The sequence below is a fragment of the Myotis myotis genome, unplaced genomic scaffold, assembly GCF_014108235.1.
Source record: "Myotis myotis isolate mMyoMyo1 unplaced genomic scaffold, mMyoMyo1.p scaffold_m19_p_16, whole genome shotgun sequence".
NCBI classification, from domain to species: Eukaryota; Metazoa; Chordata; class Mammalia; order Chiroptera; family Vespertilionidae; genus Myotis; species Myotis myotis.
In genome coordinates, this window is record NW_023416320.1 from 34,921,140 (window position 1) to 34,944,935 (window position 23,796).

The window sequence follows — 23,796 nt, forward strand, 5'->3', positions numbered from 1 at the left end:
GGGAATGTATTTTTTAACAGAAAAAATACCATTCCCCAAAGATGAAATTATTGGCAACTTTAGGACATATAGTTAAAACAAAGTCATTTTATCCATTGTAAATTTTCAGTTCTGTAGAATACATAAAAACAAATGTGTATACTTCTTACTGAGCACTATTATAAAATTTATAAATGAGCACATTTTATAATAAAAAGTAATACATGTTAATTAAACAGTTTTGAAAATAGTAAAAAGGGAAGTATTATCCATATTATCAGACCCAAGTAATTTTTAACATTTTAGTGATTTTTCTTTCTAATCTTCTCTTAACATATAGTGATTTTTCAAAATTATCTTAATTCTAATTATATAGTGTATACAGTTTTGTATTCCACTCTCTTCACTTTACATCTGATTTTTTTGGTCACTATTTGCCTGCTTCTTCATCACTATACTTGAATAGGATATTTTAATTTTTTATTTATTTTGATTTTATTTTTTAAATATATTTTTATTGATTTCAGAGAGGAAGGGAGAGGGAGAGAGAGATACAAACATCAATGATGAGAGAGAATCATTGATTGGCTGCCTCCTGCACACCCCCTACTGGATATTGGGCCCGAAACCCAGGCATGTGCCCTGACCAGGGATCAAACCATGACCTCCTGATTCATAGGTCAGTGCTCAATCGTTGAGCCATACCGGTTGGGCAGATATTTTTATTTTTTTAAATAAATTATGATAAATATAATAAGTTCATGCCTTATTACAAAGCTATTTTCTGCATTTACTTTAAAAATTATCTGGGAGGCAGCTCCGTGGAACCATAAAAGACACACTCAGGGGGAAGACTCAGTGAGCACCAAAGCCCCATCGAAGCAAGTCTACCCCCAGAGGGGTGTCTCCAGCACAGAAGTTCTCCCACTGCAGACACAGCTGATTCTCACAGCCAATTGGCCTGGAGGTCAATTCCTCACAGTGATAACTACAACAATCAAGGCTTAATTACAACAAGACTGTGCACAAAGCCCACAAGGGGGTGCACCAAGAGTGTCTACCTCAGGTAATTGGGACACTTAGCACAGAAAGGCAATCAATCGACACAGCGAAGCATAAAAAATGCCGAGACAAAGAAACAGGACACAAATGACAGAATGGGAGGAAAGCAAACTGCTGGATATAGAGTTCAAAACCACACTTTTAAGGTCTTTAAAGAACTGTCTAGAAGCCGCCGATAAACTTAATAAGGCCCTCGAAAAGACTGGTGAGACCACCGATAAATGTAGTGAGATCTTCAAGAAGACTGGTGAGACCGCTGATAAATGTAGTGAGATCCTCAAGAAATCTAATGAGACCCTCGATGTTGTGATAAAGGACCAACTAGACATTAAGCATACACTGACTGAAATAAAGAACATTATACAGACTCCCAATAGCAGACCAGAGGAGCGCAAGAATCAAGTCAAAGATTTGAAATACGAAGAAGCAAAAAACACCCAACCAGAAAAGCAAAATGAAAAAAGAATCCGAAAATACGAAGATAGTGTAAGGAGCCTCTGGGACAGCTTCAAGCGTACCAACATCCGAATTATAGGGGTGCCAGAAGAAGAGAGAGAGCAAGATATTGAAAACCTCTTTGAAGAAATAATGACAGAAAACTTCCCCTACCTGGTGAAAGAAATAGACTTCCAAGTCCAGGAAGCGCAGAGAACCCCAAACAAAAGGAATCCAAAGAGGACCACACCAAGACACATCATAATTAAAATGCCAAGAGCAAAAGACAAAGAGAGAATCCTAAAAGCAGCAAGAGAAAGAAAGTCAGTTACCTACAAGGAAGTACCCATACGACTGTCAGCTGATTTCTCAACAGAAACTTTGCAGGCCAGAAGAGAGTGGCAAGAAATATTCACAGTGATGAATACCAAGAACCTACAACCAAGATTACTTTATCCAGCAAAGCTATCATTCAGAATTGAAGGCCAGATAAAGAGCTTCACAGATAAGAAAAAGCTAAAGGAGTTCATCACCACCAAACCAGCATTATATGAAATGCTGAAAGGTATCCTTTAAGAAGAGGAAGAAGAAGAAAAAGGTAAAGATACAAATTATGAACAACAAATACACATCTATCAACAAGTGAATCTAAAAATCAGGGGAATAAATAATCTGATGAACAGTATGAACTGGCGATTGTAATAGAATCAGGAACATAGAAAGGGAATGGACTGACTATTCCTGGGGGGGAGGGGGAAAGGGTGTGGGGTAAGGGAAGAGATTGGACAATAATTGTGCACCTATGGATGAGGACAGTGGGTGGGGAGTGAGGGCGGAGGGTAGGATGGGAACTGGGCGGAGGGGAGTTATGGTGGGAAAAAAGAGTAACTAATGTAATAATCTGAACAATAAAGATTTAATTAAAAAAAATTATCTGGGAAAGGTAAATTATAATAATTTTACTTAATGGATTATTAGAAATTCAAGTTATAATTACAAGTGTTATAAATATGATAATACCTTTATAATTCAAGATTGTTTATTAAAATATATACATGCAAATCAGAGGTTTTGGGCTGGAGGGCATCTTTGTTTTTATAATTTCTTTTAATTATGTCATGGTTCTCTTTTTGTAACTTAAAAGATAATATTATGAGTTGGAACATGACTGTCCCACAGCTAGAACCTTCAATTGATAATAGATGTATTCCTTTTTTGAAACTGCTGGAAAGTAGTAATGTTTCTCTGAGACCCCAAGGGGATGCTCAGTTAAGAGAACAGGTTTTTTTCATCTGTGACATGGTTGCTCCTAGGACAACATAAAAGAATCTTTTTATCTTATACTTCTGCGACTAATCCAAAGAGTAACTGGAAAGCATTTGTAACTAATGAGGTAGTGTCTATATAAAAAGCACATATAAATGGATTTTTCAAAAGAATATTTAAGATCCCAGTAGATAAAAGAAAAAGGAACATGAAGAAATACTGTTTGTAAATAAATGTATGGGAAAATGTTCAGCCTTGATACCAATAGAAAAGTATTTTTAAATGAGATTTTTTTTCTCTCTATTAAGTTAACTAAAATGTAACGTAAATAAAATACTGTAGGACTGAGAAGGTAAGGTACAATGGGCACCCTTGGGCATTACTGGTGTCATTATAAATTTATGCAACTCTTTTGGAAAGCAATTTGGCAATATGAATCAGACATAAATATTCATGTCCTTTGGGAGTTGAGGCAAATGAAATAATCCTTCCTATGCAAAAAAGACAAAGATGTTTGGTTTAGTATGATTTATAATGAAAAAGTAAAATCAAGTTAAACATTCATCAATCAAATAGTATGTCTCTATACATTGTACATTTAAAAAATATTTTTGAAGATATATTTTACATTTTGACATACTATTAGATGAAATCAGGGTATAACATTTTGTATGCAGATTCACACAGTGTGATTATAGCCAGTTTTTAAAAGTTATGCAAAGACTACAGTATATGAAATTACTGTTAAAAATTTACAAAATTATCTGTTGGCAAAGTTATGGATTTTTTTTTAAAGAAGTCTTCCTAGTTTTTCCATATTTTCCAACTGTGAGTATATGATATTAATTGAAAAAGATGAAACTGTTGAAAAATAGTTTAAAGGACAAAAATCTATATAACCATGGTTTCCCATGTTTTACTTGCTAATCATGTTGAGAGTATGTAGGTTTAGGTCAATTAGAGAATGTCTTACCTTGCTATAAGAGACAGCTGGTTTTGAAAGAACCAAACTGAGCCCACGGTTGGTTTGGTGTTGTCCTGTGCACCGAAAGGTTGCTGGTTCGATTCCCTGTGAGGGCACATGTCTGGTTGTGGGCTGGGTCCCTGGTAGGGGCATGCAGAAGGCAGCTAGTCAGTGTTTTGCTCTCACATCAGTGTTTCTCTCTCCTTCTCCCTTTCTCTCTCTCTCTCTCTCTCTCTCTCTCTCTCTCTTAAAAAAAATAAATAAATAAAAGAAAGAACCAACTGAAAGATTCCTGGCTCCTGGCTTCTATTTTGTCACTATTAGCTTTAGATCTGAATTTTGTTTCTTTTTTCTTTTTTCATCCATAAAATCTGAAACTTAGACTAGGATATCTTGCAGTTTTAAAATACTGATAAAAAGAATCTCCTTTAAAAAGGAAACAAGCTATACTTGTCTTGTACTTGTAACTCCTTATTAATAGTTACAGGTTAGGACCTTTAAGTCGATAAGTTAATAGCCAGATAATATCTTAGAAGGCATATGGACCTACCCCTTATTTATAGAGAGAAAAATAGGGGTCAAGAGAAGTAAAGAAACATGTTCTTGATTAGAGCTCACTCTGTTAATAAATTATACCTCACCTTCAGTTTAGTGATTAGAAGTAATATTTAAAAATAGCTGGGCGGGGAGCTGGGGGATTGAGGAAAAAAGAAGAGAGAACTCATTTATGCGGACAACAGTGTGGTCATTTTGGAGAGGAGGGTGGTGGGTGGAGGTGGAGGAGGGCGTATGGGGATAAATGGTGTTGGTTAAAAATAAAAATACTAGGTAGAGTTAAAAGTTACCTAATTATACACTCCAGTAATTTTCATATTATTTCAAAAATGTGCTCCACTGGAAAAACTATTGCCAAATAATAAAATCTTACTACATGTTAATATAATTCAGAAGACAAGTTGTTCATGTTATTATTTAATCCACGCTTATTAAATCGCTTCCCTCATCTAAGAAAAATTTATTGAATGGAAACATGATCCAATTCTCTGCATATCATTAAAAGAATAAGTGTATTGAAATTACAATTTAGTTCGGAGTATGTTATCCTATTCTATGGGACACTATAATATGTAAACATAATCATAGTATTAAGTCGGGTTAATATGCTCTACACCTTAAACTAAATTTATACAGTGCTGCTTGTCAAGTATATCTCAATAAAACTGGGGGAGAGGGGTTACTCTATGTTATAATTATGCCACAATAAGGTAATTCTCATTTCATGAACCATTTTCTTTTGTCTTGTGCTTGACTGTTATGGTTCCTTATATTTTTGTGTTCTGGGGTTGACCTTTTTTTTCCCTCTTTTTTTGGGGGGATTGACCTTTTATTACAGAAAGATTTTTCACATAAAGGTATTGTTAGGAAATTAATTTGATTTGTAACTAAAAATTGGTGCCAGTGTTGTTGTTTCATAAGAAACATATTATTATACATCAGAACTTTTGTTCTTTATTTTTAAAATAGTTTATATTCTGGAGATTGTTCATAAGTTTCAAATGAATTTAAGTGAAATGTATATGATATTTGTCTCTAATATGAAATTGCTTAGATAAAATTCATTGGCTATAATTAACTTAAAGAAGTTTTTAGCCTAGCGGTTGAGCGTCGACTTATGAGCCAGGAGTTCAATTCCCGGTCAGGGCATATGCCTAGGTTGCGGGCTCCATCCCCGGTGTGGGGTGTGCAGGAAGCAGCCCATCGGTGATTCTCTCTCATCATTGGTGTTTCTGTCTCTCTGGCCCTCTCCCTTCTCTGAAATCAATAAAAATATTTTTTTTAAAAAAAAGAAGTTTTTAAAAGCTTATTTCATATCTATAGCTTATATGAAAAATCTTCTATAATAATAAAAGCATAATATGCTAATTAGGCCAGATGTCCTCCCAGACGACCTTCCGGACGAAGCCGGGGCTGCGAGGGAAGCCTGGTTCCTGGGTGCCAGAGGGAAGCCGGTGCCGGAAGCCGGGGAAGGAAGGCCTACTCTTGCATGAATTTCGTGCATCAGGCCTCTAGTAATTACATAAGGCTCTAGTAAAAGTATCCATCTTTATTGGAAAATTTGAAAACCAAAAGCCATTTTAATCAGGTTATTTTTTTGAATCTTTATTGTTGATAGTGTTACCGCTGTCCCCTTTGTTTTGTTTTCTTTTCCCCACTGACCTCCTCCACCTTGCACCCGCCCCTCCCAGGCCTTCACCGGACTCTTGTTTGTGTCCATGGCCTATGCATATATGCATGTAAGTTCCCCGGATAATCTCCTCCCCCACAACGAGGTCTTTAAATGTAGAAACGATCCTCCACGGAGCTTTCCCCAGTTTACTTCATTCATTTTCCACTTGGAGCTTGATTTCTGCCTTACCCTTTTCCTTATAACTGCTCTTGAAATACGTCATAAAAATGATTATGGATGTTTCCAAATAAGTCTATACGTTTATTTAGAATTAGGGCTTTAGCTTTCTCTCACGTGGCACCACATCAAACATCTGGTGAAGTTAGGAAAACATTCATTGACCGTGGAAGCTCCATGATGAACTTTAATGTGTGTTTTTTCCCACTTCAACAGCTACACTCTACCTCACAGAACATCAACCTGGGACCGTCTGGAAATCCTCAGTAGGTTTGATTTGTTTCCAACAATCCTTTAAGTTCTAGGAGGATCTTTTTTTTTTTTTTAATGTGAATGTTTAGATATAATTTGACCAGTTTAACTGGAAGGCTGTGAGATATAACCGTAGCTACAATGAATATAATACTGCCCTATGCTTGCCTAACTTATTGCTCTAGCTTTCCGTTGCTTTAGTAGAGCTCTGAGGCGTTTTTAACCCACAGATTATTGATCTGGTTCTATTTCACTTTTGTTACTTCCCTCTCCCTTTCCCTCTCTCTGTCTCTTTCTGCCTCTCTCTCTCTTTCTGTGCATGTGTATGTGTAAAATCAGTAGACTGTATTTCCCAGGGGACCATAAGTCCTGGGGGTACTTGGGAAGTGTTCCGCCCGAAGCATCCGTGCAGGCCTAATTGATACTCTCCTAGTACTCAGTGTCATTGGTGCAACCCTGGTTGGTAGCCAGCTTGCTCCAGAGTACTCATGACACATGTTAGTTTATTAAAGGCTGCCAACCATTCTTGATGCAGTGTCTCCCGTATGTAATTGACCCCGGGAGGAACATTTTGAGGAACACCAGGAGTGGTAAATATAGACGCTGCCTTGAGTGTCAACTGTAGCGATTCATTGGAAGGGAATGCCCAGAAACACCGAACACAAAGGATTCCGAGGCCACTTCCTGGCTTCGAGGAGTGCCCTGGACAGTTTAGTGATGTCTGCCTGGGTTAGAGAAGGACTGTTGCTGTCCTTTCTTACAATGATTTTCACAGCCTTATTGGACTCATTCTAAAGTATTCTATCTTTTATCCCAGGATACTACGCTTCCCTCACCCCTTTGGTCCTCTTAAACAGTGAGTATAGACAGATAAGAGGCATGGTCCAAGGATTGGGTCATGGGACACTTCGGCATTACAGGGAGGTCAGGGAGGAGCCAGGAAAGGACACTAAAGAAAGAGTAAGTGGTAAGGAAGGAGGAAAACAAGGAATGTAGTGTCACACAATCAGGTGAAGAACGTTTCTCGAGGAGGGAGGGAGTCATTGACTTAGTTAATATTGCTAATAGGGCAGGTAAGATGAAGATGGAGAATCGACCACCGGCTTCGATAAGTCCCTGGTGACTGTTACGAGCAGTGTGGTGGGTACAAAGACCCCGGCAGGAAAGGGTTCAAGACAGAGCTAGAGGACAGCAGGTATGGACAATGAGTTTAGACCACTTACTTGAGTTTTGCTGCAAAAGAAAGCACAGAAATGGGAGGGTAACTAGAAGAGGAAGTTTGGTTTTGAGCATTTTACTGCCATCATAGCACTGAGTTGGTCAGGCAGCACAAACACAGAAATTTGCTTTCAATTAGGGTTTATCACCAGCAGTTACCAGTGGGGCCTCAGGTAGTGTATTTAGCATGAGGAATAAGCATGTTTTTTCACTATTATATTTGTTTAAAAAATTATTTCAGTATCTCGGCATATCATTAAAGAACAAAATAACTAGTCCAAAGAGCACGTTCTTGAAGAAGAAAAACATCTAAGCTTAGTTAAGTATTTATTTCCCTAACCTTCACCTGTTATTATTTAACCTAGACTTGGTGTTGCTCTCATATTTGAATATACTATTTCTCTCAATGATGAACTGAAGGAAATTTAGACTCTAACTAGCGTCATTAACCTTTCCTTAGTACAACTTGGCAATTCGGACTGTGTTGAAGGAAACAGCTCTGCTGGCTGCTTATGCTCAACTTTCTGCTGTCCTGTGCTTTGCCTACATTCAGCCAATGCTTCTTTTTACTGACAGGATAGTAGACATAGGACAATGTTAGCATTCCCTCTCGCTTCTCTACTCCTGGCTTTCCTATATTACCACTTTTGAGAATAAGCAGAGAGAGGTCTTTATCTGTAATGTATAAGTGATATATATGCAAAGCACTGTGATGACTTTTTTCCTCCATCAGAAATTTTTCTTAGTGACTTTACTAGGTGTTCCAGCTATTAACTTCCTTTTCGGAAGAATTACCAAACTAGAAAGTCCTTGGAAGGTATTACTAATTTATACAGTTATTCATTTTCTTCATTAACAACATCGGTGAGGTTTATAGTTAATAAAGTTGGGGTAGATAGAAGGTACTTTGAATTCAAAGATATATGTATCATTTTCTTCTAATGGGGCTATTATTGAAGTTTCTTTTAAGCAGAACTTAACAAGGCATAATGTTATAAAATATCAAGTTAGAAAGTAGATATTATTACTTATTATTGCCTATTTTGTATTAAAAATTAGTTACTGCTAGTGTGAAAGTTGAAGTCATCATGCTGAAGTGTTTTGTACCCAACATTTACTTATTAAAGAATGTGCTGAGAAATGTTTAAAAGTTAACATTTGTCCATTTTCTTGGAGGCTCATTCTTGTCGTTCATTTATTTCAGTGCTAAGCCAACAGACTTTGATTTCTTAAAAGTTATTGGAAAAGGCAGCTTTGGCAAGGTAAGAGTGTGTTTATTTTCTCCTTCAGTAAATAAGTACTTAAGGAATGCATGCTTTATCCTTGCCAGGCCACAAAGCCTGTTGGTGTGCAAGACAGGGAGTTAAGATGCTTTCTCTACCTTCAAAGTACTGACAAGATAATTAGGGAGATAAGGCATCTACTTAAATTCTAACATAAAGTTCACTTGTTCAAAAAGTATATGTTGAGCGGCTGCTATCTGCCACGCATTGTCCTGGGCCCCGTTTAGATAATACTGAGCAACACTGACATGGTTACTGCCTTTGTGACGCTTACAATCTAGTGGGGAAAATCGTCAAATAAAAATATGCAATAAAATAGATAATTGTAAGTAGTAATGGGGCTGTGAAAGAATTGAAGCATAGAGCAAAGTGACAGAAAACTGTAGGCGGGGGGGGCGGGGTTGGGGGGACGGGGTCATTAATTGCTACTCTGATGGGTGGGTCAGTAATTGCTACTCTGAAGAGGTCTATTGAAGCTGAGGCAAAAGGACAAAAGTGAGCAGCTGTGTAAATAATAGTTGGGGGAGAAAGGGCTCTGGAAAGACCCTATTTCTCCTCAGAAGTGAGTGTCAACTAAGTCATTTAACTTGACAGTGTGGCCACCAGGGGAAGACAAGGCCACAAGTGTCATAGATGGTGTTATCAGAATCATAAAATATATTTAAATGCTTTTTTTTTGCATTATACTTCAATCTGCAGTCAAAATAAATATGTATGTATTTAATTATAGTTTGCTATATTCGTAGCTTTCTGTATCTCTGGCTTGTTTTCTGAGTTCCCTAGATACCAGAAACTGTGACCATGCAGTTAAACCCATGTGTGTTCATTAACTCAGCAAATATATATTTTGACCACCTGCTACATGCTGGGCAATAGAAAGATAGAAATAGATCTGCTCTCAAAATGCTCACATTTCCTTGAGGTGGTAGAGATACTCTGTCATTAATAACAAAAAGCATTATCTTTTGGAAACTTCATGTTTAGAGTCTACCAGGATTGGGTTCTTGCATACAATGTGAGGTGTAGGGTCACAGTTTATTTGTTCCCTGTGGATAGCTAATGTATCCCACATAATTTATTGCAAAGACTGTTCTTTCCCCATTGATCCGCAGGGTAGCCTTCGTCACATCTCCAGTGTCCATGTGTGCATGGATCTACTTGTAGATTTTATGTTTATATTTGTTTCTAGATTGTGTATTGTGTTTCGGTAATCTGTCTGTCTATCCTTGCACCAATACCACATTGTCTTGACAAGTGTAGCTTGATTTCCAGCAGGACCAGTCCTCCCTCCTTATTCTTCTTCGTGAGGCTATTCTTAGCTCTTTGCATATCTATATAAATGTTAGAAATTAGCATGCCAGTTTCCACAAGATTCTGTTGGATTTTGATTGGGATTGCATTGAGTCTATAGGTCAATTTGGCAAGAATTGTCATCTTCACATTACTGAGTCTTCTAATCAGTAACCATGGTATATCCTTTTGTTAATTTAGTTCATGTTTATTTTTTCTCAGGATTGTTTCATAGTGTTCTGTAATGGGCTGGGTTGCATGCACTTTCAAGGACCTAATTACACATCTGTAATTAGATATTTATTCCTCTACATTGCATTTTTATGCTGATTGAAACTTGTTATTTATTGAAGCTGAATTATGCAATACCTATGACACATTGGTTCTACTCCTAGCTTTACATCCAACAGAAATGCATGCACATATGCACTAGGAGAGGCATGTGCCAGAATATTCATAACATCGTTATTCATCAGCAATTAAAATGTCTGTCAACAAAAGAGTGGATTAAATTGTGTAATGCAGTAGTCTACATAGCAATAAAAATTTTAAAAACTATACGGCACGCCACAACTTGAATGGGTATTAGATAATTTAGAGTGAAAGAAGTTAGTCAGAGACAATGCTACATGATTCTAATTTAAAAATTTTTAAATGATAATATCAAATTACTGGTGTTATTACGACTTGAGATGGTGGTTACCTTTGAGGAAGACAGGGATGAGTAATTTCTGGAATGGGGCCAAAGCGGGGAATTCAGGCTACCCAAAATGTTTTACCTTTTGACCTGGATAGTGGTTACATAATGTGCTCATTTTGTAATAATTTACTGAACTATAATGATTTGTGAGTTATTTTACTTATATGTTGGTTAATAAAAATTAAAAATCTTACAAAATGATTAGAAACCAGCAAAGAGCAGTAAAACAAAGAGAAACAGAATACACAAAAAGAAGGAAAAGCAGAAAAATGCAGATTTACAATATGTTTGAAAAACAGAAAAATATATATGATAAGCTAAAATAAATAATGGCAATCTAACACTTAGTCTTATCTTTTTTCCAGCGAGTGGTCTTGGTTTCACTTTTTCATTTGCACCTTTTTTGTTGTTGTTGTTGTTAATCCTAACCTAAGGATAATTTTCTATTGATTTTCATAGTGTAAGGGAGGGGAGAGAGAGAGAGACATCGATGTGAGAGAGACACATTGATTGGTTGCTTCCCTCACTTGCCCCAACCGGTGGGGCTGGGATCTAGCCTGCAACCGAGGTACTTGCCCTTGACCGGAATCGAACCTGGGATCCTTGAGTCCACAGGCTGGCGCTCTATCCACTGAACCAAACTGGCTAGGCCTGCATATTGTTTGTTAACCATTTGTCTGTTCTCCAAATCTACAATGGGGGGAAAAATACCTACTTGAAGGAAATCAGTACTTCCTAATTGCCACATTATTTGAATTACTATCTCAGAATGTACTTGAAGACAAACCAGTGAAAATAGAGAAGGAAAAGTCAGGCAGGTGTGAGGTGCTGAGAAAAGGAAAGGTGTAAGAAGGAAAGAACGTTCAACAGGGTCAAATATTGCGGAGAACAAAAGAATGGGGCATGAGAAGAATGCCACCAGTTGAGCGCGGGCCAATTTCACCCTGAAGATGTTTTGACTACATCTTTTTTAATAACAAACATTTTTTTTCAAATTAATAGACTTCATTTTTTAAAACAGTTTTAGATTTACAGAAAAACTGAGTAAAGAGAAAAATATAGAAAGTTCGGAGATTTCCCAAACTATCCCCTAGTCTACACCCACAATTTGCCCTTTTATCAATATCTCACATTAGTATGGTGCATTTGTCTAATGAATGAACCAATGCTGATGCATTACTATTAACTAAAGTTTATCATTTATTTAGATTTTGTTAGTTTTGACCTTTTTCTGTTCCAGATCTCATCTACCATACCACATTACATTTAGTTGTATGCTCCTTAAGTTCCTCTTAGCTGTGATAGTTTCTCAGACTCTCCTTGGTTGTGAGGACTGATGGGTTTGAGAAGCTCTAGTTAGGTATATTGAAGAGGTCCCTCTGTTGGGATGTGTCAGATATATTTCTCATGTTTAGACTGGGGTTATAGGTTGGATGAGGAAGACCACAGATGTACGAGAAGGGAAGGAAGGCCCAGCAGTGTCACTGTTGTGCCATATCATCTTAGAAAGCTTGGGAATGTGTCGTTGAATAGTTAACACAACTTGTGGGTCATCTTGAATTTCTTAAAATTACTTGCAAAATCTTGAGTATATGTCTACCTGTGTTCTGAGGCCAAATCCTCTTACGTTTCTTCAGGTCCTTGAAAGTGCATATAACCCAACTCAGCTATCCACGGTGCCTCTTCCTCTCAACTCTTCTGAATGTGAAGCCTCTAAGAGAAACCTAAAAGTTAAAACAAAAATTTATTTTGATCATCTAGAAACCGTTTTCTTCTCCTTTTTTTTTAATGTAGCCATGAAGTTTATAGCCTCAATATTTTCTAAGGACACTCTTCAACTCATGGTTGGCGCGCGCGCGCGCACACACACACACACACACACACACACACACACACGGGCATAAAGATCTACAACAGTTTAGATTCTGCTACTTAAATTTAGTAAAAATCTCAAACATCAGCACACAAAGAAATGGTGCCTGGCTATTCAAATGATCATCCTTTTTTGTTTTATTGAAATGCTTAAGGAAAAGTGGGTTTATAGAAATAAATTTAGTATTTTTCAAAACAACCTTATATTATCTAGGTCAGTGATGGCGAACCTTCTGAGCTCAGCGTGTCAGCATTTTGAAAAACCCTAACTTAACTCTGGTGCCGTGTCACATATAGAAGTTTTTTGATATTTGTAACCAGAGTAAGACAAAGACTTATATTTTTGATATTTATTTTATATATATTTAAATGCCATTTAACAAAGAAAAATCAACCAAAAAAATGCGTTCGCATGTCACCTCTTACACGTGTGTCATAGGTTCGCCATCACTGATCTAGGTCTTTTGTAGATTTTTTGTACAATTTCAGTATTGATTTATTTACAAGTGAGTTATTGCTGTTAAAGTATTGACATTTCTAATAGTCTGCACAATCTTTAATTAAAACAGGTTCTTCTTGCAAAACGGAAACTGGATGGAAAATTTTATGCTGTCAAAGTGTTACAGAAAAAAATCGTTCTCAACAGAAGAGAGGTGAAATAAAAGAGCTTTGTTTCTCCTAAGCCCCTCTTTTCAATTAACAGAGCTATTTTATTGTGTATAAGACAAGTTGATCCTTTACCTTTTTTTTTTTTTTAACAGCAAAAACATATTATGGCTGAACGTAATGTGCTCTTGAAAAATGTGAAGCATCCATTTTTGGTTGGATTACATTATTCCTTCCAAACAACTGAAAAGCTTTATTTTGTTCTGGATTTTGTTAATGGAGGGGAGGTGAGTTTTATAATTAGTTTTATAATACTGATACTGTTTAGGAAAAATTGAATCAAGTCAAAGTTTTTCTTTCCTTATGCATTTTTGGAAGGTTAGTCCAGCATCAACTGCTATTTGTCGAGTAGCAACAATATTTAAGGTGCTGGCTAATAAGCATGATGCAAGCTCAAAGCTCTTCTTAAATCAGCTTATGGTGTAGGTGGGGAGGTTCATGAAAGAAACTTAACATGAAGTTGCAGTCTTTGTGATAGTTTTGGCACTCCTATAAAGCAAGAATAACATACTGAAGCATTAGAATAAAACATGATTTATAATTTAGATAATTGTTGCTTTAATACTTGTATATAAATACTACTATAGCCTGTCATTTTCTTTTTTTTATTGAATTTATTGAGGTGACATTGTTCACAAAGTCATACAGGTTTCAAGTGTACAACTCAGCAAACCATCATCTGCACATTGCATTACATGTGCCCATTGCCCAATGCAGTTTCTTTCCATCCCCATTTATCCCCGCTTTGCCCGCCTCCACCTCCCCGCGGCCCCCCTTGTCTCTGGCTGTCACCACACTGTTGTCTTTGTCTATGTGTTTTATGTGTGTATGTTTTTGTTCACCTTTTTTCATCCAGCTCCCAAACCCCGCTCTCCTGACAGCTGTCAGTCTGTTCCGTGTAACCATCCATGCCTTTGATTCTATTGTTTGTCAGTTTATTTTGCTCATTGGATTCCACATGTAAGTCAAATAATATTAGCCTGTCATGTTCTAAAGTGTTCAAACTATCAATCAGATGAGAGGAACCTCTAATAAAGGGTTCTGTGGTGGACTCAGTTTCATGTTATACCCCATTGGTGAATAACAGTATGTTTCTTGGTGATTCGCAACATGTTTCCCCATGTTCAAGACTTTGAGCAGTTTGCCTTAAACAAAGCCAGGATGTCTTTTTTGTTGTTGTTGTTGTTAATCCTCACCCGAGGATATTTTCCCATTGATTTCTAGAGAAAGTGGAAGGGAGGAGGAGAGATGGAGAAATATCTATGTGAGAGAGATATCAATTTGTTGCCTCGCAAACACGCCCTGACCGGAATCGAACACGAGACCAGTAAGTCTGCGGGCTGACACTCTAACCTCTGAGCCAGACCGGCTAGGGCTAGCCAGGATTTCTTTAAAAATACTGTTTTACTACATAGTCCCCTTGTTTGTTTGAACCAAATCTGTTAATAATATTCCCCAAAACTCTGGATCAAAGGGATATTGAAATACATTTTGGGAAATGCTGCTGTTATTATAATAATTATAATAATTATTATAATAATAGCTAACATGTATCGAGTATACTTATAGGCTCAGCACTCTGATTCTTTGTATTATTTTATCTTCAACAACAATTTTATTTTATAAAACAAAGAAACTGAGCACAGAGAAGCTGGCTAACTTGCTCAAGTTATATGGTCAGTAAGTATTGGAGCCAGGAATTGAACTCAGGCTGTGTGATTCCAGAATCTAGGCAGCTGGCCACCCCGTTTTCTCTGCTTCCCAAGTCTCTTGTCATTCTGATTTATTTGATCTCTGATCTGTGAATATCTCTAAAAATTACGTTAACTGGCAGGTATTTTCATATCTTTACAAAGGGATCTTCCATTTCCTCATCTCAGAGAGAGAGAGAGAGAAAGAATATTTTAGCCTTACTGTAGTACACATAACTGTAGAATAAAGGAACAAGAAGGAAGACCAATTTCTATTCTACAAACTGACAGGTGATCAAACACAGCTAGATCATTTGAGGGTAAGATCATAAAAAGAATCATTACTCAATCCCCTGCATCCATGACAAAAATGCCTTGTACCTTCTCAGTGTAGAGCAAAATTATGAATCGCCCAGGCACCCTGATTCAGAGATAAATGTGGCCCCACATTGTACCCCCCTAAAAAGTTGGTATTTTCGTGTGTGTGTGTATGTGCGCGTACGCACGTGCTAACATATAATGAGTTTATTGACGGTGTGGTACTTAGTAATTATTTTACATGCATTATTTCAATTAATCATCACAACTTTTTTTAAATTGATTTTTCAGAGAGAGAGAAACATCGATTTTTGTGTTTGTTTGTTTCACTTATTGATGCATTCATTGGTTGATTCTTGTATGTGCCCTAACCAGGGATCGAACCCACAGCCTTGGCATATGGGAACAATGCTATCACCAACTGAGATGCCCGGTCAGGGCTCATCACAACTCTTTGAGATAAACACTCTTATACCCATATTATAGATAAGGAAATGAAGGCTCAGAGAAGCTAAGTAACTTTCTCAATGCCACAATGTTCTAGTAAGTGTCAGACCCTGGATTTAACATAGGTATAGGTACCACTATGTGTCTTTGAAATGTCATGCGAGGCCTCTAACCGCAAATGAGATCCTACTGCACGTTTCCTGCTTTGCCTGTGGTTTCTTCATGCTGCTTTAAGACTTTGCTTCTGAGTTCCTTTTTCACAATGACTGCTCATAAATTTAGTGGCAAAGGAGGAAAGAGGCGGGCTTGTCTTCTGAAAAGGTACTCTTGGCTGAGATAGGCGAGAGGGGGAAGAGAATGAAACAGAATGTTGGGGTGGATGGAGGCGGAGTTGAGTGGGGCAATAGGTAGAAGAGGAATAAAGACAAGGAGAGCCCTAGCCAGTTTGGTTCAGTGGACAGAGCTTTGGCCTGCGGACTGAAGGGGCCCCGGGCTCGATTCTGGTCAAGGCATATGGAAATATGCCTTGGTTTCAGGCTCAGGCCCTGGTCGGAGCTTGTGCAGGAGGCAACCAATCGATGTGTATTTCTCTCTGGCTCTCCCTCTCTCTTCCACTCTTCCTAAAGATCAATGGAAAAATATCCTTGGGTGAGGATTAAAAAAAAAAAAGACAAGGAGAAGAGAGAGAGATAGAAGGAGTGTACTTTCATTGTGTGTATCCTATTATTTCTATTATTTTCCCTAATATTCATACTGACATTTTAACTTTGACATGTGATATTTATCATTGTATACTACTTCAGATATGATTTGGAGCCAGGTAGAGTATAAACAAATAAGTTTTATGGTGCTGGGCATATAAACGAGCCTTTCTGAACCTCAACTTTCTCATTAGTTTCCTACCTCAAAATAGTTGGATGGATTAAATAACACGAGCATATAAAGTCCTTAGCATAGTGCCTTTGATTTAGTGGGTGGTCAGTGTTAGCTGTTATTAGTGGATGGTCAGATTTTCATTTGGGGTGATTTTCATTAGCATTATATTGGAGAGATGTAATCAGGTTATCATTAAATATAATATTACAGTGGTATATGCTACAGCTAGTAAAAACCGTGGTAGGGATAAAAAGGAAGTAGTTCAGAAATAATTAGAAGAGAAGAACTTATTCTGGGTTGGATGCAGGGGCTAAGGGTAAAGGAGCAGTACAGGCGAATCCCAGTTCAGCCCCCGTTTATCTACTCTGTCAGGATCTGGCACTGATCTTCACTCTCACCTTTCTTTTTCTTTTTTCTTTTTTTTAAATATATTTTATTGATTTTTTACAGAGAGGAAGGGAGAGAGATAGAGAGTTAGAAACATCGATGAGAGAGAAACATCGATCAGCCGCCTCCCGCACATCTCCCACTGGGGATATGCCCGCAACCCAGGTACATGCCCTTGACTGGAATCGAACCTGGGACCTTTCAGTCCGCAGGCCGACGCTCTATCCACTGAGCCAAACCGGTTTCGGCCACTCTCACCTTTCAGAAGAGTTTTAAGAAAAAAATTTTGGACAATCTTGGAAAATCAGAGAAGCACAACAAAAGGGAAGAATCAGAATTTGAACCCAAATCTGATCAGCTGTGAAACCTGACTCTCCCCTGTATCTTGTTGCCTCCCATGGGTAGAGGGCTGGGTAGAAAGCGATATCATTAAAGGAGAGACACAGCAGGAGCAGTAAGTCTGTAAGAGAAGACAAGTTGGATTTATTGGCTTATGAAATATTCAAAAAAAGAGCAGCATGTCTTTGCAGTAGAAGCTCCAAACAGAGGTCTGGGTTAGAGATGTCCACGTGAAAGACCTCCACATTGAGGTGGTGGTTAGTCATTTGATTGGATTTGGTTACCTGGATGGTATGCATACAAAGAATAACAGTGGAGAAACCCAGGACAGAGAAACCTTGTTAATCCCTGCAGTGTAAGGAGCCAGAAAGGAGAGGAAGTAGAACTCTCCAAGAGGTAGAAGATCTAGGGAGAGATAATTATCTCTCAGATCATTGTCTTAGAAGCCAAGAAACGTAGAGTAAGTTGAGCAAACGTCACCCAGGCAGGTAACCTAATGAGTAAAGGATAGACGGGTTATAAGAAATAAATTCAGAATTAGGAAGTATAAGAAATGAACTGGAGAGTGCAGTTACTGCTTAGCTCTAGCCATTTGCTATCACATTGGAATTTAGGCTCCATGATGCAGAGCTCTCTTCCCCCCCCTCCCCCCCCAAAGAAACCAATTTTTACCAAAAACTTTTTCTAGTTTTTATATGTTACTATTTAATTTAGATTTTTCTAAAAACAGTATTTGGCTCAAACAAATTATATCTGTGGGTTATATTTGTTCTGCTAACCACTAGTTTCCAATCTCTGAATAGTGTTTGGTGTTTTTCCAAAGGAAAGAACAGTCAAAATAGGTCCAGTAAGCCACTGTAAGTACATGGCAAGGTCAAGATCATTGGTCTGCACTGGTGATCTTTTCCAGAGTGGTTGCCTGGAGTGGTGAGGACAGTGCCACTTGAGGATTGAAGGGTAAATGGGAGATGAGTAAGTTAGCAGGGTAATGAAAGATGTGTGGTTGAGGAGAGACCGTGATTGCTAAGTTGGGGACACACACAAGGGAGAGTCACAGTTCTGTGCTTTGGTGCAAGGTAACACCAAAGTAACAAAAACAAGCCCTATTTTTATACTTATAGAACATATTTGTTTCACTCTGTGAATGATCTTAATTTTACAGCTGTTTTTTCACTTACAAAGAGAACGGTCCTTTCCTGAACACAGAGCAAGGTTTTATGCTGCTGAAATCGCCAGCGCATTGGGTTACTTGCACTCCATCAAAATAGTGTACAGGTGAGTTTTTTAAATATCACATAAAAAATGTCTTCTTCTCATTTTATTTCAGCTAATATTGACGTTTGCTTTTCTTTCCTTTTAATTTGATAGAGACTTGAAACCAGAAAATATTCTTCTGGATTCTGTAGTAAGTATTGTCTTTTAAAAATCTACTATTTCTCAGTTTTTGTTGCTGTTATGCGTAGTGGAAAAAAAGCCAGCTGCAAAGATTCAACACTGCTTAATTCCATTTTATATAACATGTTTGCAATGAAAGAACTATAGAGATGGAGATCAGATTAGTGAGTGCAAGGGCACAGGGATGGAGGAGATAGTGGAGTGCAAGCATAAAGGGATAGCACCAGGGATTCCTTTGTTCCTTTGGGATTGATGGATGCCAGATTGTGGTGGTAGATATACGAATCTGTACATCTCTGTTACATAGAACTACACATACACAAATGCATGCATTACGAAATAGTGAAAACTGAATGAGGTTGGCAGTCTGGTTAATATTTTATCAATGCCAGTTTCCCAGTTTTGATATTGTACTACAGTTATATGAGGTGCCAGCATTGGGGGGAGCTGGGTGAGGAGTACATGGAACTCAGTGTATTATTTCTGCAGTTTGCCTGTGGGTCTGTCATTATTTCAAAATAAAATGGTTTTTTGAAATTGTCAGTTTATGTTCATGCATTGTTTTATCTTATTGCCCTTCTATTTCTCAGGGACATGTTGTCTTAACAGATTTTGGGCTTTGTAAAGAAGGAATTGCTATTTCTGATACCACAACGACATTTTGTGGAACACCAGAGGTAAGAAGGATGTCTCATTTGTCATTCACATAATCATGTATAAAATGAAGAGATGAATCACAAATTGCATATACAAAATTTGAAATCAGAAAACTAGAGTAAAACCTATCATTTTAGCTTCTGCCAATTGGAAATATCTGATAATCATTCCTTCTGAATAAAGTTTATTGATAGTTGGTATTTTTAACTGTGATAGTGCGATACCACCACCAGATAACCCACCAAAGATATAAATTATGCTTGTTTTTATTGTTTAACTTAGACTTCCTTTTTTGTTAATCTTCACCCCAGGATATTTTTCCATTGATTTTTTAGGGAGAGTGGAAGAGAGAGGGAAAGACAGAGAGAAACATCGATGTGAGAGAAACACTTTGATTGGTTGCCTCCTCCATGTGCCCTGACCAGGGCCCGGGCCTTGAAGGAGCCCTTGACTAGAATCGAACCCAGAACCCTTTGGTTCACAGGCCAACGCTCTATCCACTGAGCCAAACTGGCTAGGGCTACCTTAGACTTCTTTAAGCATTTGATTTTACTTCTAATGCTTCAAAATAAAATCACAAATCAGTGATGAAAATATCCTAAAGTTGTGATAATGTTTGCACAAGTCTAAATATATTAAAAACCATTGAATTGTACACTTCAAATGGGGAAATTGCATGGCTTGTGAATATCTTAATAAAGCTCTTTTAAAAATAAGCTGAAGCAAATATGGCAAGAGATTGGCATTGCCTAATTTAGGTGAAAGTTTTATTGGTTTCTATTATATTTTATATTTTTATGTATGGTTAAAATATTTTATAATAAAATTAAGTGTTTATTTAACAGAAGAGAATAAGACAGAGGATGTGGGGGGGGGTGGATTCATAAATCAGAATTTATTAACCCAAACATTCCATTCTCTAAGCATATTAGCTAGCAGAAATGTATCTTTCTATTCGAAATAATAGTCCTTACAATTTATGTTAAAGCTTTCTTATTCTCTCTCTCTCTCTCTCTCACACACACACACACACACACACACACACACACACACACACACACACACAAATTTTAATGTATTTATAGTGATCTTAGGTGCCAGGTAGTATTTCATCATTATTGCCAAATAATAGCAGATATTGTTGAAAATGTGTGATAGACTAGCTCACATGACACTTGTAATCAAGATCAGAAATGTAATTAAAAGTAGTTGTAAGCAACAATATGTACTTTAAAATGTATTTTTTTTTCTTCCTTTCTATAATCTAACCTTGTTCTTGTGTATTGTAACCATTCTATTTTGGTCTATGTCTGAAGAAACATTTTTTGTGAATGTATATTGATGACATAGTTAACAGAAGCTTTAAGTCCTGTAGGTTTTAGAAAGGAACAAGTTCTTTTGTCATCTCAGTCTTGATGTGGGCAGAAATTATTAAACCTACTTTCAATTTATTTTGCCATCTTTTTTTTTAGCATATGAAAAAGCTTAAGAAGAAATCATTTCCTTATTTCATATGGAAAAGGAAAAAATATTTTTTGGAATCTGAAATTCAGATTAACTATCTTATATTTGTGAAATGGTTATGAGGTTAAGTGTTTTATAACTTAAAGTGTAAATAGCTGTGTAACAACTTAAACATTTGTAAATAATATGTTAGAGAATTACAGTTGTAATTCCCTAAGAAGAATGCAATTCATTCTTTTTCTTTGATTGAAAAAAAAAAATGAATTATAATGGCCACATTAGGAATCTTTTCTTTGGGAGAAACAATTATGAGCAATGACCAGAGGAATTTTTAAGATAAATGAATCTTGTAAAATAGTTCCTCCTCTTCCCCTCCTCCCACACACGCAAAGTACCTACTTTGTATTACTGTTCCTACATTCGCTGCCCTTTTCTGTTTGTCTTAACTGCATCACAGTTTCTGAGGAAATGTTTGAGTATGTGTATTTTGAAAAATGTCCCAATGGATTTGGAAGAAGAATCACTGGTATAAAATGAAATTACCCAATTTAAAATCTAGATATGTTTTTAGCATAATAGTAATACCTAAAATTTGTTAAATTTTTCAATTATTTCCAAACTTTGTCTTGTTTATTGAGTTGCACTAATATTTCATCTTTTCTCTAGTACCTAGCACCTGAAGTGATCAGAAAACAGCCCTATGACAATACTGTAGATTGGTGGTGCCTTGGTGCTGTACTGTATGAAATGCTGTATGGGCTGGTATGTATTTCTACTCTTTCATTATTTTCCCAATATATTATAATTGATTTGCATTTTCTCTTTCTCTTTCTCTTTCAGTAATCTTGTGGACACTTAGATAACATTAATAGAGTAGTAGTAACATGGTAAAAATGAATCCAAAACCATGTATGCACAAAAAGAAAAACTTACATTTTGTTAATAGTTTTTAAATGTAATTTTTCTATCAGAGTAATTACTGCTTCAGATATTCTCCTCCCTCTCTCATTTTATTGAAATCGACACATAGTTGTAATATTAAAATTATCCACTTTTATTCAGTTTACCCTAGTTATCATTCTACCTAATTTCAAAAAGATGGAAAGAAAAAAAGACGTTTGTATTTATTAGAAGATAATGCCTTTTGGGCTTTTCCTTGTATTTTGTTTTTATAGGATTTAATTAATACACTGCTGCTCCACTTTTTCCATCATTGAGAACCATCTCTTCCATTCACCGTATATACCATGTCTTAAGATTTCATTTTTTTTTTAAAAGGGATGTTTACTATGTAATGTTTCCCCAGCTAGAGCTTCTGATTAACATGAGTACATTTGTTTTGCTACATTGAGTTAATACTCCAACCTAAAGCAAACAATTTAGGCATTTTAGTGGGTTTACATATCCTTGTAGCAATAATGTACGCTTTTATTTAGCCTTTTGGAAATAGTTGGAATCTTTTCTAGGCTCCCTTTGTGGTCCCATGAGTGTCCCGTGGCCTCAGGCTGGGAACCATCCACTCATCCCCCTTGGTGCTGCCTCCACTAAGCTAAATAACACCATCATCTGAGACCTGAGCTGGGGCTTGTTATTTTGTTCTGCTTTTTGTTGTGTATTCCCCCTCCCTCCTCCCTGAAAACTGGGGAGCTCTTAGTACATTTAGGAGCATTTGTCTCATGTTGCTAACTTTGAATGATAGATCCTCATGACCTCCAACACTGTCTCTTCTTTGCTCTTGACGAAGATCTACTTGTTAAAAGATCTAGTTTTCCGGTTATGCCAATGACTTAGAACACCTCAAACCCACTTTATACCTTACTTTAAGTGTTGGATAGTTGCCATTAAGATATCTCTGAGTCCTTTTAATTTCTTTAGACAACTTTGAAAGCATAAAATATTATCATTGAATATAAAATGCAGTTGATTCGAACGGGAACATTTGAAACATATACTGGTACTTCATTAATTAACTTATATTAATTATATTAAAATCAAGCTAGATTTTAAAAAGTAAAAAATAAAGTTTTTCTTCCTGCAGAGTACACCCATAATGCCACAGTACTTAGGAAGGAGCATGATCTTCAGGTCTTCATCTTTTCAGGCAATCTCTGTTTTAATTTATTTATTCCCAAGTCTCAAGAAATTATTTAATGTTGGACCTCTGTTTCCAATAATTCTGTCATTATGCCCATGATGAGGTTGGTGGTGGTTTTCTTTAAAACAGATACTGTTGAAACTTTTATACAATTGGCACCTGTGTTATTGAACAGACTGGCCCTAATTCATTCAATACACATGCATTAAGCTCTCTGTGTGCTGGGTTTGAAAATCTCTTTGCATTAGAAGGCCACACTGCACCCAAAGACGCCTGTGTATTTCTTTTGTCCAGACCCAGTCTGCTCCCTATAGATCAAGGCCAAATCCAACTATTTCAACCCAAACATTTTGGCATAGTTCAGTTCACACTAACTTTATTTTACTTTTTTTTTCCCCAGCCTCCTTTTTATTGTCGAGATGTTGCTGAAATGTATGACAACATTCTGCACAAGCCCCTAAATCTGAGGCCAGGAGTGAGCCTCACAGCCTGGTCCATTCTGGAAGAACTCCTAGAAAAAGACAGGCAAAATCGGCTCGGTGCCAAAGAAGACTTTGTATGTATATCTCTCCCACTCTATTTAAGCTTATTTATCATCTGAAGATAAGGCCTTCTTTTATGTGGTATTTGATGGGATGAATACAGCTCTTAAAGAAGAGCACCATGAAAACGCATAACTTGTCCCAACAACTTTCACCAGTGTTTATACGTACAGAACTATACAGGGTCTGAGCAC

The 23,796-nt window shown here is 37.0% G+C and overlaps 1 protein-coding gene across 18 annotated transcripts in view; it reads left to right on the top strand.

The window, feature by feature from the left end:
* The window catches only part of LOC118670911 (serine/threonine-protein kinase Sgk3), a 105,739-nt gene that overhangs the window by 75,728 nt on the left and 6,215 nt on the right, over nt 1-23,796 (top strand). For 9 of the 18 annotated variants that reach the window (XM_036338422.1, XM_036338427.1, XM_036338423.1 and 6 more), the window contains 12 exons: nt 6,327-6,376; nt 7,180-7,218; nt 8,785-8,842; nt 12,491-12,583; nt 13,295-13,378; nt 13,487-13,618; nt 18,612-18,724; nt 18,818-18,854; nt 19,435-19,521; nt 21,632-21,727; nt 23,004-23,066; nt 23,461-23,616. In XM_036338422.1, coding sequence (XP_036194315.1) covers nt 6,327-6,376; nt 7,180-7,218; nt 8,785-8,842; nt 12,491-12,583; nt 13,295-13,378; nt 13,487-13,618; nt 18,612-18,724; nt 18,818-18,854; nt 19,435-19,521; nt 21,632-21,727; nt 23,004-23,066; nt 23,461-23,616 — 1,008 coding nt within the window. The remainder of the gene's footprint in view (nt 1-6,326; nt 6,377-7,179; nt 7,219-8,784; nt 8,843-12,490; nt 12,584-13,294; nt 13,379-13,486; nt 13,619-18,611; nt 18,725-18,817; nt 18,855-19,434; nt 19,522-21,631; nt 21,728-23,003; nt 23,067-23,460; nt 23,617-23,796) is intronic. The other 9 variants (XM_036338426.1, XM_036338430.1, XM_036338428.1 and 6 more) reach the window with 9 other exon arrangements.